At 56.2% G+C, this 18,684-nt stretch overlaps 2 protein-coding genes across 4 annotated transcripts in view; one reads left to right on the plus strand and one right to left on the minus strand.

Annotated features, from left to right (window-relative positions):
• RCC2 (regulator of chromosome condensation 2) overlaps positions 1 to 584 on the plus strand; it is a 28,376-nt gene extending 27,792 nt beyond the window's left edge. For all 3 annotated transcript variants that reach the window (XM_071449179.1, XM_071449180.1, XM_071449181.1), the window contains one exon: positions 271 to 584. In XM_071449179.1, the coding sequence (XP_071305280.1) occupies positions 271 to 375 (105 nt within the window). In that variant the 3' untranslated portion in view covers positions 376 to 584. The remainder of the gene's footprint in view (positions 1 to 270) is intronic.
• On the minus strand, positions 559 to 18,448 carry LOC139600749 (protein-arginine deiminase type-1-like). The gene is made up of 16 exons (XM_071449177.1): positions 17,896 to 18,448; positions 12,294 to 12,474; positions 11,150 to 11,222; positions 10,600 to 10,661; positions 9,762 to 9,879; positions 8,575 to 8,700; positions 8,185 to 8,363; positions 7,435 to 7,535; positions 7,244 to 7,355; positions 7,057 to 7,164; positions 6,270 to 6,418; positions 5,297 to 5,441; positions 5,117 to 5,210; positions 4,786 to 4,865; positions 3,623 to 3,751; positions 559 to 2,550 (listed from the first exon to the last, which is right to left on the minus strand). Exons 1-16 carry the CDS (start codon positions 17,985 to 17,987, stop codon positions 2,317 to 2,319), a joined length of 1,983 nt encoding a protein of 660 aa, XP_071305278.1. The 5' UTR covers positions 17,988 to 18,448; the 3' UTR covers positions 559 to 2,316.
• Positions 18,449 to 18,684: the final 236 nt, after the last annotated feature.

The raw sequence follows: 18,684 nt of genomic DNA on the forward strand, positions 1-18,684 counted from the left end.
CAGGTGGCCATGGGCTATTCCCATTCCCAGCTGACCCATTCCCATTCCCATTCCCATTCCCAGCTGACCCATTCCCATTCCTGTTCCAGGTGGCCATGGGCTATTCCCATTCCCAGCTGACCCATTCCCATTCCCATTCCCAGCTGACCCATTCCCATTCCCAGCTGACCCATTCCCATTCCCGTTCTAGGTGGCCATGGGCTATTCCCATTCCCAGCTGACCCATTCCCATTCCCATTCCCAGCTGACCCATTCCCATTCCCGTTCCAGGTGGCCATGGGCTATTCCCACTCTCTGGTGATCGCCCGGGACGAGTCGGAGGCGGAGCAGGAGAAGCTGCGGAAGCTCCCGGAGTACAACCCCCGCACCCTCTGAGGGGCCCCGATCCCGATCCCGATCCCAATCCCGCTTCTCCATCCCGCCCGCCGTGCTCCCTCCCCGCTCCCGCACTCCCAGCCCTCAGGGGGGTCATTCCCACCCCCATTCCCGGCTTTTGGAATTCCCGACCGCAGCCGGGCCTTCCGGCACGTCCCGCCCCGGGTTTTGTAGGGTCTGGCCTTGAATTATTTTTTATTTTATTTGTATTTTTCCGCAGCTTTTTTTTACTGTTTCCCATTTTTCCAGCCCCGAATCTCTGCAGCTGCCGGCTCGGGATAATTTTGGGGATCTGATCCCAGCTTGGGATCCCTTTAGGGATCTGGGATCCCTAAAGAGCAGCTGCCAACACCTGGTTTTCCCTCTATATTCCCATTTTTTTTCCCCCAATATTCCCATTTTTTTGCTGGTTTTCCCTACTCTGGGTGCTACAGTTTTTGGGATTTCCCCCCTCCCACCCCTCCAGCATCCGCAGGGATCCCGGATCCCATCCCAGCAGCATTCCCGGGCTCCCCACCCTCACCCACCCCGGGGACATCTCAGGGATCACGAGGGGAGTCCCAAAGGAATTTTTTTCCCGGGAATTCGGGGTTTTTTTCCTTCTGGCGGATGGTTTGGCCCGGGATCAGCCGGAATTCCCACATTCCCAGTTCCCTCCGTGCCAGGTCACTGTGCTGGAATCTCGAGGTGCCTTCAGGAGCAGAGCCTGGCTCTGCCCCGCGCCATTCCCGCTCCCTTCGGGCCGTTTTTAGGGATTCTCCTGGATTTTTCCATGGATTTTTGCTCCTTCCCATCTCCCCCGGGGCGGCGCTCGGGGAGTTTGCAGTAAAAAAAATGGGTTTTGGTCAATTTTTGGGATCGGGGGTTGTTTTCCAGGGGGTTTGGAGAGGGGAGATCCTGGCCGGGGGGAGCAGCCGGCAGGAAAATCCCAAATCCTGCTTTTTTAGCAGTGTTTAGGATTTGGGGGTGGAAATCACCAAAACCCCACTTGGAGTCCCAAAAGCTGTGGGCTGGGGAGGTCATTCCCACATTCCAGAGGGGCCATTCCCGCATTCCCAGGGAATTCCCAGATTCGGGAAGGATCCAGGAGGCTCATTCCTGCATTCCTGAGGGTCATTCCTGCATTCCCGGGGAATTCTCAGCTCAGGAAGGATCCTCAGGGGTCATTCCCAAGGGGTCGTTCCCAGGGAATTCCCAGGTTCAGGTAGGATCTGGGGGTGCCATTCCCACATTCCTGAGAGTCATTCCCACATTCCTGAGGAATTCCCAGCTCGGGAAGGCTCCAGGAGGGGCCGGGGGAGCTGCTGGAGCCAGGCCAGAGGAGGCTCCAGGGGGATCAGGGGGATGGAGCAGCTCTGCTGGGAGAGCTGGGAATGCTCACCTGGAGAGGAGAAGCTCCAGGGAGAGCTCAGAGCCATTCCAGGGCCTGAAGGGGCTCCAGGAGAGCTGGAGAGGGACTGGGGACAGGGGATGGAGGGACAGGACACAGGGAATGGCTTCAGACTGAAGAGGGACAGTTTGTATTGGGATGTTTGGGATAAATCCTTCCCTGAGAGCATGGGAAGGGGCTGGGATGGAATTCCCAGAGCAGCTGTGGCTGCCCCTGGATCCCTGGAGGTGCCCAAGGCCAGGCTGGACACTGGGACTTGGAGTCACCTGGGAGAGTGGGAGGTGTCCCTGCCCCGGGAATGGATGAGCTTGAGGGTCCCTCCATCCCAAGATTCCATGATTCCCTGATCCCAGGTGGATTTTGGCACCGGGATAGCGGTTCCAGAGCCCCACCCCATTCCCCACCAGTTTAACCAGTCCAGCATTCTCCCAGTGCCAGGAGAGCCCCGCAGAGCGGCCGCAGCCCGGATTTATTTCCACCACCGAAGGCACTTGGCAGGGACAGGGCGGGGACTGGGACAGGAGGGGACACGGAGGGGACACGGAGCCACCTCAGGGCACCACGTGCCACCACTTGAAGGCGAAGGGCTTGCGGCGCACGTTGGTGCCGCAGTGAACCTCGCCCAGCAGGACGTGGTAGGAGAAGAAGTCGTCGATGAAGGTGCAGGAGAGGCCCAGCGGCTCCAGCAGCTCCCGCACGCGCTGCTCCAGGCAGCAGCGCCCGCCCACCACGGGCCCGAAGGGCTTGGGGATGCCCAGGTGCCGGCCCAGCACCAGCATGTTCACCTGGAGCAGCACGGGGATCCAGCAGGGAGCGGCCAGGGACACCCCCATCCCATCGGGGAACATCCCAACCCCAATCCCATCAGGGCACATCACAACCCCATCAGGGAACATCCCAACCCCAATCCCATCAGGGCATATCCCGATCCCATCAGGGCACATCCCGGCCCCAACCCCATCAGGGCACATCCCAACCCCATCCGGGCACATCCCAGTCCCAATCCCATCAGGGCATATCCCGATCCCATCAGGACACATCCCGGCCCCAACCCCATCCGGGCACATCCCGGCCCCAATCCCATCAGGGCATATCCCGATCCCATCCAGGCACATCCCAGCCCCAATCCCATCAGGGCATATCCTGATCCCATCAGGGCACATCCCAGCCCCAATCCCATCGGGACATTCTGGCCTCAATCCCATCAGGAAACATCCTGGCCCAGGGACATCCCCGTCCCATCAGGGCATATCCCAATCCCATCAGGGCACACCCTGGCCCGATCCATCAGGGGACATTCTGGTCCCAATCCCATCCGGGCACATCCTGATCCCATCAGGGCACATCCCAGCCCAGGGACATCCCGGCGCTGATCCCACCCCAGGGAGCATCCCGGCTCAATCCCATCAGGGAACAACCCAGCCCTGATCCCATCAGGGAACATCCCGGCCCTGATCCCACCCTGGGGAAACCTCGATCCCATCAGGGAACATCCCAGCCCCAATCCTGGCTCGGGGACATCCCGACCTGACCCCAACCCTGATCCCATCAGGGAACATCCCGGCCCTGATCCCGACCCCAGTCCCACCCCAGGGAGCGTCTCAGCCCAGGGAATCCCCAATCCCATCAGGGGACATCCCGGCCCTGATCCCGACCCCAGTCCCACCCCAGGGAGCGTCTCAGCCCAGGGAATCCCCAATCCCATCAGGGGACATCCCAGCCCTGATCCCATCAGGGAACATCCCGGCCCCAATCCAGACCCCAATCCCACCAGGGAACATTCCGGCCCCAATCCAGACCCCAATCCCACCAGGGAATATCCCAATCCCGGCCCAGGGAGGTCAGGGGTGCCGCTACCATGTCTGGGAAGAAGGCCTCAGCGTCCGAGTTGGCGTTGCTCTGGAAGAGCTGCGGGATGTCCAGGATGTCTGGCTCGGCCAGGCCCAGCGAGCGCTTCAGGATGTCCCGGTTCCAGCTGATGCAGCTCTGGGAGCCACCAGGGAGGGAGGGTCAGCGGGAGAGGGACAGGAGAGGGACAACGGGATGGGGAGATGGAGGGACAAAAGGATGGAGAAATGGAGGGACAAAGTGGGGGAAAAGGGATGGAGGAACAAGGAGATGGACAATGGGATGGAAGGACAAGGAGATGGACATTGGGATAGGGAGATGGAGGGAGGAAGGCATGGGGAGAGAGGGATGGGGAGATGGAGGGACAAAGGGAGGGAAAGAGGGACAGAGGGATGGATGTCAGGATGGGCGGGCAGCTGGAGGGAGGGAGGGAGGGATGGAAGGGTGGGCAGAGAGGTGGATGGATGGATGGATGGATGGATGGATGGATGGATGGATGGATGGATGGATCCATGGATCCATGGATCCATGGATGGATGGATGGATGGATGGATGGATGGATGATGGATGGATCCATGGAGGGATGGATGGATCCATGGAGGGATGGATGGATGGATGGATGGATGGATGGATGGATGGATGATGGATGGATGGATGGATGGATGGGTGGATGGATGGATGGATGGATGGATGGATGGATGGATGGATGATGGATGGATCCATGGAGGGATGGATGGATCCATGGAGGGATGGATGGATGGATGGATGGATGGATGGATGGATGGATGGATGGAGGCATGGATCCATGGATGGATGGATGGATGGAGGCATGGATCCATGGATGGATGGATGGATGATGGATGGATGGATGATGGATGGAGGCATGGATCCATGGATGGATGGATGGATGGATGGATGGATGGATGGAGGCATGGATCCATGGATGGATGGATGGATGGATGGATGGATGATGGATGGAGGGATGGATCCATGGAGGGATGGATGGAAGGTTGGACAGAGGGAGGAATGGACGCAAGGAGGGACAGAGCAGTGGGGAGATGGATGGAGAGGAGGGTGGTGATGGAGGACGGGTGGAGGGATGGAAGGGAGGAAAGAGGCTTGGGGGACACGGAGGGAGCAATGGTTTGGAGCCTCCTGCTCCCCATCCTCACCTGGGCGTAGTCATTGAACTTGCGGAGCTCCTCGTCAGCCAGGATCTCGTTTATGGTCGGCTTGGGCACCCTGTCCAGCCCTGCCGAGAGGGAGCCAGGCTGGAATTCTGCCCCAGCTCAGCCAGGCTCAGACTCCAGCTCTGACCCCAGAGCTCCATCCCAACCCAGCAATCCAACCCCTGCAGCTTTTATTAATTATTAATAAATCAATTCTGCTCCGTTCTGCCCCCACATCCCAGCCAGCTTTCAGGGTCCATCCACCTCCCCCACCACATTTTGCAGGAAAAAGGGGAATCAAACCCACGGATCCCCATTGCCCGTCCTGCCCTACCCTGGAACATCACGGCCTCGCCAAACCCCTCCTCCTGCTTCTCCTTCAGGAGCTGGTAGCAGGCGCTGGGGCTGGCCAGGAGCAGCCGGAATCCCTGTGCGGGAGGAAGAGGAAGAGGAGGAGGTTGGGGAAGGCTCTGAGGGTCTCATCCCCCTTTTTCCCACTCCCGGGACCCGTTACCTTCCGGTCGGGCGCGGGGACGAAGCTCAGGAACTCATCCACGTGCCCGACGTTGAGCCAGTCCGAGAAGAGCTCCACGGGCGCCTGCACCTTCTGGGCCACCAGGAAATCCCGCACGGCCTTGGCCATCCTGCGGCCGCCCACCCTGGGGAGTGCCGCGGGTTGGGGCGAGGTGAGGCTCGGAACCGACCCCAAACGGGGCTGGGAAATCCTGTGTTTGGGGTTTTCCCTGATCCTCTCAGAGCTGACCCCAAACGGGGCCGGGAAATCCTGGTTATGGGGTTTTCCCTGATCCGCTCGGAGCCGACCCCAAATAGGGCTGGGAAATCCTGGTTTTGGGGTTTTTCCTGATCTGCTCAGAGCCGACCCCAAACAGGGCCGGGAAATCCTGGTTATGGGGTTTTCCCTGATCCGCTCGGAGCCGACCCCAAATAGGGCTGGGAAATCCTGGGTTTGGGGTTTTCCTGCTCTGCTCAGAGCTGACCCCAAACGGGGCTGGGAAATCCTGGTTTTGGGGTTTTTTCTGATCTGCTCAGAGCCAACCCCAAATGGGGCTGGGAAATCCTGTTTTTGGGGTTTTCCTGCTCCGCTCGGAGCTGACCCCAAACGGGGCCGGTGTTGCGGTGTGATGCATTAGCCTGTCTCAGCCATCCCGGTTCTTTCCCCAGGTGTGCCAATCACCTCTCCCTTCCCCTCCCTTCCTCTTCCTTCCCCTCCCTTGCCCCCTTGCTGAGTGCTGTCTGTCAATCCTGGCATTCCAGCAAGGGCTTCGTTCAGATTGGCAGAGTTCAAAAGATGCCCCTCAGCCCTGGGGGACATTGGGCCATGCAGGTGTCACTTGTCCCCTGAGCCTTTCCCCCCTTACCCGGCTGGTGGGATCCCTACCCCTTCCCTGCCCCTCTCTCCGGGGTTAAAAGACGCAGGACCAGGCCGGGAGATCCCGGGTTTGGAGTTTGTCCTGCTCCTGGCTCACCTGGGGAAGCTGCTCCCGATCAGGATGCGCCCCAAGGGGTACTCCTTGCCCTGCACTGTCACAGGCGGGCTCACCTCCAAATTCCCGAAGGAATCCAAGCTGGAACAGCCCTCTGGAGCCTGCCGGGCCACGTAGCCAAAATCGGGGCCCTGGGTGGTGGGAAAATGGGAGAAAGTGGTTAAAAAAATGCAGCTGTCAGCACTAAATCCTCCATGCTGGAGCATCCCACCCCAAAAATACAGGAGATAAAGGGATTTATCTGTTTTTAAAGGGATTTATCCCAGTTTTTAGGGGATTTATCCCAGTTTTTGAATGGATTTATCCCAGTTTTTAGGGGATTTATCCCAGGTTTTGAAGGGATTTTTCCTAGGTTTTAGGGGATTTATCCCAGTTTTTGGAGGGATTTATCCCAGGTTTTGAAGGGATTTTTCCCAGTTTTTGAAGGGATTTTTCCCAGTTTTTAAAGGGATTTATCCCAGTTTTTAGGGGATTTATCCCAGTTTTTGGAGGGATTTATCCCAGGTTTTGAAGGGATTTTCCCCAGTTTTTAAAGGGATTTATCCCAGTTTTTAGGGGATTTATCCCAGTTTTTTAAGGGATTTATCCCAGTTTTTAGGGCATTTATCCCAATTTCTAGGGGATTTATCCCAGTTACTAAAGGCATCTATCCCAGTTTTTGGAGGGATTTATCCCAGTTTTTAGGGGATTTATCCCATTTTTAAAGGGATTTATCCCAGTTTTTAGGGGGTTGCCAAGCTGGGCAAGGCAGAAGGAAGGGGCTGGATACCAGGATGCTCCTGACGGGAAAATCCTTCAGGCCACGGTCCCGGGGCGAGTCAAAGACCACGGGGAGAGTCTTGTGGGGGGCTTGGATGTAGCCGAACTCCACCTCATCCTGGAGGAGGGATGGAGAATTTTGGGACCCCTCCCAGCACTGCTGCGGCGAGGAGGGGCCGGGCAGACCCTGCTCCCACCTGGATCCAGCGGTCCTGCTGGTTCTGCGGCGCCGGGCACACGGTCAGCGGCACCTGCGCCCGCTCGGCCAGCGCGCCCACGGCCGCCACAAACTCCTCGTTCTTGTCCACGCTGGGGGCAAAACGGGAAAATCGGGATTTGGGAGTGGATCCGGCGGCGGGAAGGGGGGGAGCACCCCAGCAGCACCCACCTGCAGACAAAGACCTCGAGCGGCGCCGCCGTGTTGGGCGTCATGATCCAGGGAGCCACGCGGAACACCACGGTGTCCGTGAAGATCGGAGACTGGAGGCCCTGGGGTGGTGGGGATGGAGTTTGGGATCTGACCCCGCTGTCCCAACCCACCCTCGGATGGCAGGGACGGAGTTTGGGATCTGTCCCCATTGTCCCACCCCTCCTGGCAAGGTGGGGATGGAGTTTGGGATCTGTCCTCCCTGTCCCAACCCACCCTGGGATGGCAGGAATGGAGTTTGGGATCTGTCCCCACTGTACCATTCCCTCCTGGTGAGGAAAACTTGAGGAAAAAGTGGGGGAATGGGAGTTCTGGGTGGTGGTAGAAAGGCAAAACTGAGGGGAAATTTGGGGTTCTGGGATGGTGGGGATGGAGTTTGGGATCTGTCCCCATTGTCCCACCCCCCAGCATGGTGGGGATGGAGTTTTGGATCTGTCCCTGCTGTCCAAGCCCCCCCAGGGAGGAAAAACTGAGGGAAAAATGGGAAAAAGGGGGTTCTGGGATGGCAGGGATGGAGTTTGGGGTCTATCCCTGCTGTTCCAGCCCCCTCAGGGTGGAAAACTTGAGGGAAAAGTGGGGGAATGGGAGTTCTGGGTGGTGGTAGAAAGGGAAAATTGAGGGGGAAAATGGGAAAATGGAGGTTCTGGGATGGTAGGGATGGAGTTTGGGATCTGTCCCTGCTGTCCCACCCCCGGTGCCCCCCAGCCAGACCTTCTCAGGGCTCTCGAGCAGGGTGACGTGCAGGGACACGAGGCCCGAGAAGGCCACGTCGGGGAAGGCCAGGCCCTCCACGTAGAAGACGCTCTCGTGCTGGTGCCGGCTGGGCCGCACGGTGTAGGCCAGCTTGGAGCCCCCCAGGACAGGCTTGAACATCTCCAGCTCCACATTGTCTGCGGGACACAGACACTTCAAAGCCAAACCCCAGCCCCGTTCCCACAGCGTTCCCCCTTGGGCCCTAAAGCCGCCCCAAACCCCGCCGGGATCGGCTCAACCGCGCCCGGGGCGTTGGAGAAGCAGCGCAAGGATTTGGGGTTGATCCCGGTGAGCAGAGGGGTCTGTGTCCCCAAATCCCCCCAAATCCCCCCAAATCCGGGCACTCACTGCCCCCGTAGAAAACCCTGATCTTGTCGGCGTCGCCGAAGTCCAGGTGCAGCAGCAGGCGGTGCCCGGCAAAGGTGGCGCAGGGCCCGCGCGTCCTCAGCACCAACTGCGCCATGTCCTGCAGGTCTGGGGAAACACCACGGCTCAGGGAAAATTGGGGGGAAAAGGGAAAACCAGGGAAAAGGGGAAAACTGAGGGAGAGGGGGGAAGCCAGGGGGGAACCCAAGGGGAAGGGGAAAACTGAAGGAGAAGGGGGAAACCGAGGGGAAAGGGGAAAACCAGGGGGAAACCAGGGGGAAACCGAGGGGAAAAGGGAAACCCAGGGAAAAGGGGGAAACCAGGGGAAAACTGAGGGAGAAGGAGGAAACCCAGGGAGAAGTGGAAAACTGAGGGAGAAGGGGAAAACTGAAGGAAAAGAGAGAAACTGAGGGAAAAGGGGGAAGCTGGGGGAAAAGGGGGAAATTGAGGGAAAAAAGGAAAATTGGGGAGAAATGGGAAAACTGAGAGAAAAGGGGAAAATTGGGGGGAAAGAGGGGGAAAGGGGGAAATTGAGAGAAAAGGGGGAAACTGAGGGAAAAGGGAAACAGAAAAGGGGGAAACTGAGGGAGAAGAGGGAAAACCAAAGAAAAAGGGGGAAACTGAGGGAAAAGGGAAAAATTGGGGGGAAAGGGCAAAACCAGGGGAAAAGGGGGGAACTGAGGGAAAAGGGGGAAACTGAAGAGAAAGGGGAAAACTGAGGGGAAAGGGGGAAAATTGGGGGAAAATTGGGAAACTCAGAGAGAAAGGGAAAACCAGGGGAAAAGGGGGAAACTCAGGGAGAAGGGGAAAGTTGAGGGAAAAGGGGGAAAACTAGGGGAGAAGTGGGAAAATTAGGGGTTCTGGCCTGGGGTAAGGAGAGAAAACTGAGAAGTGAGAGAAAATTGAGGGAAAAGTGGGAGAATGGGGGTCCTGGGCTGTGGCAGGGAGGGAAAATTGAGGGGAAAGTGGGAAAGTGGGAAAGTGGCAGATTCTGGGCTGTGGAAAGAAGGGGAAATTGAGGGAAAAGTGGGAAAATTTGGGCTCTGGCTGTGTTAGGAATGGAAAATTGAGGAGAAATTGGGAAAATTCAGGGTAAAGGGAGGAAAACTCAGGGAAAAGTGGGAAAGGGGAGGGAAAAGCGGGAGACGGGGGCTCGGGGCTGTCGGGACCATTGTAGGAGCGCACGGCGCTGTCCTCGTTGTCCAGGCCCTCGGCGCCGGGGTCATCGCGGTCGCAGTTGACGAGGAGCACGGCCCCGTGGCCATCGGGGCCCCATGTCCAGCTGGCCTGGGGGACACAGAGCAGGGCCGGCTCAGTCAGGAATCCCCAATCCCATCAGAGTCTGGGGGCTTATCCAGGAATCCCCAATCCCATCAGAGTCTGGGGGCTTATCCAGGAATCCCCAATCCTATCGGGATCTGGTGGTCAGCTGGGAATTCCCAATGCCATCAGAGTCTGGGGCTCAGCTGGGAATTCCCAATCCCATTTGGATCTGGGGCTAATCCAGGAATTCCCAATCCCATCAGGGTCTAGGGGCTCATCCAGGAATCCCCAATCCCTTTGGGATCTGGGGGTCAGCTGGGAATTCCCAATCCCATTTGGATCTGGGGCTCAGCCAATTCCCAATCCCATCAGGGTCTGGGGCTCAGCCAGGAATTCCCAATCCCATTGAGATCTGAGTTTCAGCTGAGAATTCCCAATCTCATCGGGGCCTGGGGGCTCATCCAGAAATTCCCAGTCCCATCGGGGCCTGGGGGCTCATCCAGAAATTTCCAATCCCATCGGGGCCTGGGGGCTCATCCAGGAATTCCCAATCCCATCAGGGTCTGGGAGTCAGCTGGGAATTCCCAATCCCATTGGGATCTGAGCTTCAGCCGAGAATTCCCAATCCCATGAGGGCCCAGGGGCTCAGGGCCTGGGGCTCAGCCATGAATTCCCAATCCCATTGGGGTTTGAGGCTCATCCAGGAATTCCCAATCCCACGGTGTTCCCGGCCCCTCTGGATACCTTGTCCAGCAGCGTCCGGCTCACGGCCCCGCTGCGGGTGACGTCAGCGTCCAGTGACACCTCTGTGGGACAGGGATGAGATGGGAAAAGGGGAAACCCCGGGAAGGGGGGGTCAGGAAGGGTGGTTGGGGAATGGGGTTTGGGGAATGGGACTGGGGGAATGGGGATTTGGGAATGGGGTTTGGGAATGGGGGTTTGGGGAAGGGGAGTTTGGGAATGGGGGTTCAAGAATGGGGGTTTGGGAATGGGGTTTGGGGAATGGGAGTTGGGGAATGGGGGTTTGGGGAAGGGGGGTTTGGGAATGGGGATTCGGGAATGGGGTTTGGGGAAGGGGGGTTTGGGAATGGGGATTCGGGAATGGGGTTTGGGACAGGGGGTTTGGGAAGGAGATTTGGGAATGGGGGTTTAGAAATGGGTGTTTAGGAATGAGGATTTGGGAATGGGAGTTGGGGAATGAGGATTTGGGAATGGGATCTGGGGAATGGGAGTTGGGGAATGAGGATTTGGGAATGGGGTTTGGGGAATGGGGTTTGGGGCCGTCCCCCCTTACCCACGCAGGTGAGGTAGAGCACGGCCCGGCCCACGGGAACCCCCCCGTCCTCACGGAAATAGGAAATCCTGACCTGCAACGAGGAGCGGGGCTGGCACCGAGACAGCCAGGCGGGATCCCGGGATCCACTGGGAATTCCAACACCCAGAGGGGATCCCAGCACCCAGCCAGAATCCTGGTATCCAGAGGAATCCTAGGATCCAGCAGGCATCCCAACACCCAACAGGAATCCCAACACCCATCAGGAATCCCAGAATCCAGTGGGAATCCCAACACCCAGCATGATCCCAGGATCCAACAGGAATCCCAACACCCATCGGGAATACTGGGGTCCAGCGGGAATCCCAACACCCAACAGGATCCAGTAGGAATCCCAATACCCAGCAGGATCCAGCAGGAATCCCAATACCCATCATAATCCCAGGATCCAGCGGGAATCCTGACACCCATCATGATCCCAGGATCCAGCAGGAATCCCAACACCCAACAGGATCCATCAGGAATCCCAACATCCAACAGAAATCCTCAGATCCAGCGGGAATCCCAACACCCATCATAATCCCAGGATCCAGTGGGGAATCCCAACACCCATCAGAAATCCTCAGATCCAGTGGGAATCCCAACATCCAAAAGGATCCCAGGATCCAGCAGGAATCCCAACACCCATCATGATCCCAGGATCCAGCAGGAATCCCAACACCCATCAGGAATCCCAACACCCATCATAATCCCAGAATCCAGCGGGAATCCCAACACCCATCATAATCCCAGAATCCCGCGGGAATCCCAACACCCATCAGAAATCCTCAGATCCAGTGGGAATCCCAACATCCAAAAGGATCCCAGGATCCAGCAGGAATCCCAACACCCATCATGATTCCAGGATCCAGCGGGAATCCCGACACCCAGCAGGATCCAGCAGGAATCCCAACACCCATCAGGAATCCCAACACCCATCATAATCCCAGGATCCAGCGGGAATCCCAACACCCATCACGATCCCGGGATCCAGTGTGAATCCCAACACCCATCACGATCCCAGGATCCAGCGTGAATCCCAACACCCATCACGATCCCGGGATCCAGCGTGAATCCCGTCACCCGTCCCGGCCCCAGCGCGTGTCCCACGGGAATCCCGTCCCACCTTCTCGTCCCCCGGCTCCCTGCTGGGGCGCTCCATGGCCAGCAGCAGCTCGGGCCGGGGGCCCAGGGGCCAGCGCCCGACGCTCGAGGGCAGCTTCACGCTCCGGGCCTCGTGCAGCACCCACAGCTTCACCCCCGCCGAGCCCTGGGCCTGGAACGAGGCGGCGCCGCGCGGGGCCGAGCTGCAACGGGAGCGCGGTCAGGACAGCGGGAATGGAGCCGGGAGCCGGGCTGGGCACCCGGGAAACGCCACCTCCGCCAGGGCTGCGCTGTGGAACTGGGGGAAACCTTCCCAAGGGAACAAATCCTGGGGTTCGGAATATCAGCGAGCCATGGGAAATTCAAATACTCCTGGGAAACCTCAGCCAGGGCTGGGATGTGGAATTGGGGTAAAAACTTCAAAAGGGAACAAATCCCGGAATATCAGCGAGCCATGGGAAATTCAAATACCCCCAGGAAACCTCAGCCAGGGCTGGGATGTGGAATTGGGGTGAAACCTTCCCAAGGGAACAAATCCTGGGGTTCGGAATATAAACGAGGCATGGGAAATTAAACTATTCCTGGAAAAATTCAAATATTCCTGGAAAATTCAAATATTCCTGGAAAATTCAAATACTCCCAGAAAATTCAAATACTCTCAGAAAATTCAAATATTCCTGGAAAATGCAACCTCAGCAAGGGCTGGGATGTGGAATTGGGGTGAAACCTTCCCAAGGGAACAAATCCTGGGGTTCGGAATATAAACGAGGCATGGGAAATTAAACTATTCCTGGAAAAATTCAAATATTCCTGGAAAATTCAAATACTCCCAGAAAATTCAAATACTCCCAGAAAATTCAAATACTCTCATAAAATTCAAATATTCCAGGAAAATGCAATCTCAGCAAGGGCTGGGATGTGGAACTGGGGCAAAACCTTGTAAAGGGAACAAATCCCAGGGTTTGGGATATCAGTGAGGCATGGAAAATTCAAATATTCCTGGGAAATGCAACCTCAGCAAGGGCTGGGATGTGGAATTTAGGTAAAATGTTCAAATGGGAATAAATCCCAGGGTTTGGAATATCAGCGAGTCATGGGAAATTCAAATATTCCCAGAAAATTCAAATATTCCTGGGAAATGCAATCTCAGCAAGGTCTGCAATGTGGAACGGGGTTAAAACCTTCCCAAGGGAACAAACCCTGGGGTTTGGAATATCAGTGATCCTGCGATCAGGACCAATGAGTCATGGGAAATGCAAATATTCCTGGAAGATTCAAATATTCCTGGGAAATGCAACCTCGGCAAGGGCTGGCATGTGGAATTTAGATAAAATCTTCAAAAGGGAACAAATCCTGGGGTTTGGAATATCATCGAGTCATAGGAAATTCAAATATTCCTGGAAAATTCAAATATTCCCGGAAAACGCCACCTCAGCAAGGGCTGGGATGTGGAATTGGGGTAAAAACTTCAAAAGGGATCAAATCCCAGGGAAATATCAGAGAGTCATGGGAAATTCAAATATTCCTGAAAAATTCAAATATTCCCGGAAAATTCTAATATTCCAGGAAAATGCAATCTCAGCAAGGGCTGGGATATGGAATTTGGATAAGACCTTCCCAAGGGAACAAATCCCAGGGTTTGGGATATCAACAAGTCATGGAAAATTCAAATATTCCTGGAAGATTCAAATATTCCTGGAAAATGCAACCTCAGCAAGGGCTGGGATGTGGAATTGGGGTGAAACCTTCCCAAGGGAATAAATCCTGGGGTTTGGAATATAAACGAGTCATGGGAAATTAAACTATTCCTGGAAAATTCAAATATTCCTGGAAAATTCAAATACTCCCAGAAAATTCAAATACTCTCAGAAAATTCAAATATTCCAGGAAAATGCAATCTCAGCAAGGGCTGGGATGTGGAATTGAGGTGAAACCTTCCCAAGGGAACAAATCCTGGGGTTTGGAATATCAGCGAGCCATGGGAAATTCAAATACTCCCGGGAAACCTCAGCCAGGGCTGGGGTGTGAAATTGGGGTGAAACATTCCCAAGGGAATAAATCCTGGGGTTTGGAATATAAACGAGGCATGGGAAATTAAACTATTCCTGGAAAATTCAAATATTCCTGGAAAATTCAAATATTCCTGGAAAATTCAATCTCAGCCAGGGCTGGGATGTGGAATTGGGGTGAAACATTCCCAAGGGAATAAATCCTGGGGTTTGGAATATAAACGAGTCATGGGAAATTAAACTATTCCTGGAAAAATTCAAATATTCCTGGAAAATTCAAATACTCCCAGAAAATTCAAATACTCTCAGAAAATTCAAATATTCCAGGAAAATGCAATCTCAGCAAGGGCTGGGATGTGGAATTTAGGTAAAATGTTCAAATGGGAATAAATCCCAGGGTTTGGGATATCAGCGAGTCATGGGAAATTCAAATATTCCCAGAAAATTCAAATATTCCTGGGAAATGCAACCTCAGCAAGGTCTGCAATGTGGAACGGGGTTAAAACCTTCCCAAGGGAACAAATCCTGGGGTTTGGAATATCAGTGATCCTGGGATCAGGACCAATGAGTCATGGGAAATGCAAATATTCCTGGAAGATTCAAATATTCCTGGGAAATGCAACCTCGGCAAGGGCTGGCATGTGGAATTTAGATAAAATCTTCAAAAGGGAACAAATCCTGGGGTTTGGAATATCAGTGAGTCCTGGGAAATTCAAGAATTCCTGGAAAATGCGATTTCAGCACATGCTGAGATGTGAAATTCTGGTAAACCCTTCGATATGGGAAAATCCTGGAATTCTGAATATCCAAGAGTTCTGGAAGTGCAAATATTCCTGGGAAATGCAATTTCAACAAGGTCTGCAATGTGGAATTGGGGTAAATCCTTCAATGGGGAATGAATCCTGAGGTTTGGAATATCAATGAGTCATGGAAAATTCAAATATTCCTGGAAAATGTGATTTCAACAAGGGCTGAGATACGAAATTGGAATAAATCCTTCGATGGGGAAAAAAAAATCCTGCAATTTAGAACAGCAATAAATCATTGAAAATGCAAATAATCCTGGAAAACGTGAAGGCAACAAGTGCTGAGATGTGAATCCCTGAGAAACCCTTCAATACAAACAAACCCTGAAATTTAGAACAGCAACAGGTCCTGGAAAAATGGAATTAATCCTGAAAAATACAACAGCAGCAAGCACTGCAAGATGAAATGGGGATAAATAATTCAGAGTGGAAAGAATCCTGCAGCAAATCCTGCAAAGTGGAATTGCATGGATTCCCTGGATAGGCACAAATCCTGGAATTGCATGGATTCCCTGGATGGGCACAAATCCTGGAATTGCATGGATTCCCTGGATAGGCACAAATCCTGGAATTGCATGGATTCCCTGGATATGAACAAATCCTGGGATTGCATGGATTCCCTGGATGGGCACAAATCCTGGAATTGCATGGATTCCCTGGATATGAACAAATCCTGGAATTGCATGGATTCCCTGGATGGGCACAAATCCTGGAATTGCATGGATTCCCTGGATAGGCACAAATCCTGGGATTGCATGGATTCCCTGGATGGGCACAAATCCTGGAATTGCATGGATTCCCGGGATAGGCACAAATCCTGGAATTGCATGGATTCCCTGGATAGGCACAAATCCTGGAATTGCATGGATTCCCGGGATAGGCACAAATCCTGGAATTGCATGGATTCCCTGGATAGGCACAAATCCCCCAAAACGTGCGGGCAGCCGCTCCTGGAAGCGGCAATTCCCGCAAATCCCCAAAGGCGATTAAAGCAAATCCCGCCCGAGGCTGCGAACCCGGGGCGAGGCGGCGGCGCCAACCCCGCGGCAGGAATCCCTGAAAAACCCCAAATCCAGGGATATTCCGGGTGCAAAGCGCACCTGGGAATAAACGGGAATTGGTGGGAATGAGCCCCAGAGAAAGAACCGCAGGAATCCCTGAAAAACCCCAAATCCAGGGATATTCCGGGTGCAAAGTGCGCCTGGGAATAAACGGGAATGGGCGGGAATGAACCCCACGGAAAGAACCGCAGGAATCCCTAAAAAAACCCAAATCCGGGGATATTCCGGGTGCAAAGTGCGCCTGGGAATAAACAGGAATAGGTGGGAATGAAGTCTGCAGAAAGAACCGCAGGAATCCCTAAAAAACCCCAAATCCGGGGATATTCTGGGTGCAAAGCGCACCTGGGAATAAACGGGAATGGGCGGGAATGAAGTCTGCAGAAAGAACGGCAGGAATTCCTCAAAAAAACCCAAATCCAGGGATAGTCTGGGTGCAAAGCGCACCTGGGAATAAACGGGAATAGGTGGGAATGAATCCCAGGGAAAGAACCGCAGGAATCCCTAAAAAACCCCAAATCCGGGGATATTCCGGGTGCACAGCGCACCTGGGAATAAACGGGAAAGAACCGCAGGGGTCGCTCCGAAATGCCCCAAGTCCGGGGATATCTCCGGTGCAAAGCGCGCCCCGTCCCGCCATGGGAAACGGGAATAAACGGGAATAAATCCCACGAAAATAACCGCAGGAATCTCTCCGAAAAGCCCCAAATCCTGGAATAAAACCCGCGAACCTCCCGAGGGCAGCGGGGACGGGACCGGGCCGCGATGCGATCGATGCCGGCGCTGCCCGGGGGGGGTTCGGGCACGGATCTCCCCACAATCGGCATTTGCCATGGGGAAGTTTCCCCCACCGGCATTTCCGAGCGCTGCCGGGCAGGTCGGAGCCCGTCCCGCCCCGCCCCGCTCCGGAGGCCGCGGGCGATGGGCCCGGAGCGGAGCCCGGAGAAGGAAACGCGGCTCCGTGCCCGGGAATGGGAAAATCCCAGCCCGGGGCAGCGCAGGGAACGGCAGCGAGCCCCGGGCCCCGAGCGGGGAGAAAAACCCCGGGGCTGCTGCGGAGAGAGAGCCGGAGCCGGGCCGGGGGCTCGCTCTCTGCCTGCCCCCCGAAAGTCGGAAATGTTTCTTATCTCATCCCGCCGGGGTTTTTGGCGTTAAAACCCCAAAAAGGGCTTGTGGCACCCCAAAAGGGGCAAAATCCCGCTGGGAATGTTGCGGTCCCGCTGATGCTGAGGTGTTTGGAGTGTCTGTGAGGGACAGAGGGATGGACAGAGGGATGGACAGATGGACAGTGGGATGGGCAAGAGGGATGGACACTGGGATGGACAGATGGCCAGCGGGGATGGACTGTGGGGTGGACAGAGGGATGGACAGAGGGATGGACAACAGGGATGGACAGATGGACCGTGGGGATGGACAGCGGGATGGACACAGGAATGGACACTGGGAAAGGACAGAGGGATGGACACTGGGATGGAGAGAGGGAATGGACACTGGGAAAGGGCGCTGGGAACAGACAGTAGGGATGGACAGAGGGAAGAGGCAATGGGGATGGACACTGGGAATGGATCCAGGGAATGGACACTGGGAAGGGGCACCGGGAATCCCACCCCTCACCCCTCCCCGCTCCCGGGACAGCATCCCCTGGGAAAAGCCCCCGGAGCAGCAGCACCGCCCCCGCCCCACCGCGCGCTATTTTCGGGCTTTGGTTAATGGGATCAAGGGGGAAAAGCGGATTTGTGCCCCGCGCTCACCCGCACACGTCCAGGGCCAGCTCGGTGCCCAGCACGCACACGGCGCTGCCGGGGCGCTGCGTGGACAGCTGGACACGGCGCTGCTGCGCCATCGCGGCCGCCCCGGGCACCCTCGGGTGCCGCGCCCGGCGGCCGCGGGGGATTTATAAAGCCGGGCTGCTGGGAGGGGATCAGCCAAAGCCCGGCCTGATCCCACCCCCGGGCTGGGTGTGCGCGGGTCCGGCCGCGCTGCCGGCGATCGGAGCGGGGGGAAGCGGCCCGGGACGCCCACGGGATGTTCGGGGCTCCGGGGGGCTCCGGGGGGGGTCCGGGCTCCGGGCTTCGGGCAGCACCGAGGGACGCGGGGGGAGCGCTCCCGGTCCGGCCCACGCCGTGAAATATTCACCGCGACACCCGAGCCGTGCTGGGGCCGCGCCAGCGCCGGGCCCGGCCGGGTTTGATTTCTCCTTCTGCTGAAAGGTTCCATTTGTTCGGCCGGGACAAAGCGCTGGAATTCTCCCTCCGGGGCGGGCGCTCGCCCGGCTCCGCGGGGCGCTGCCACCTGCGCTGGGGACAGCGGACCCCCGGCGGCTTTAATCGCCTTTGTTTTAATTAAAGCCCCGGCTGCGCGTGGGAGCCCAGAGCGCTTTGTCCCCGCAGCTGTTCCCAAACCCCCTCCCCGCCGTCACGCGCGGCCCGGATTTAATGTCGCTCCTCGGGGCCCGGGAATATCAGCAGGGACACAGCCCCGGGGGATGGGGCTGGAAATGGGCTTAGAAATCCGCTTTTGGGGCAAAAAGAGGGCGGGGG

The sequence above is a fragment of the Agelaius tricolor genome, unplaced genomic scaffold (assembly GCF_023055355.1).
Source record: "Agelaius tricolor isolate 1412-34295 unplaced genomic scaffold, bAgeTri1.0.p SCAF_28, whole genome shotgun sequence".
Taxonomy (NCBI): domain Eukaryota; kingdom Metazoa; phylum Chordata; class Aves; order Passeriformes; family Icteridae; genus Agelaius; species Agelaius tricolor.

Bases quoted from the DNA above. Each gene is read 5' to 3' on its own strand.
- LOC139600749 (XM_071449177.1), bottom strand. From the start codon at position 17,987: ATGGCGCAGCAGCGCCGTGTCCAGCTGTCCACGCAGCGCCCCGGCAGC. The intron at 10,662-11,149 runs GTAAGGGGGGAC...CCTGTCCCACAG, and splicing joins GCTCTACCTCACCTGCGTGG to AGGTGTCACTGGACGCTGAC. The intron at 5,211-5,296 runs GTAACGGGTCCC...CCTCCCGCACAG, and splicing joins TCCCCGCGCCCGACCGGAAG to GGATTCCGGCTGCTCCTGGC.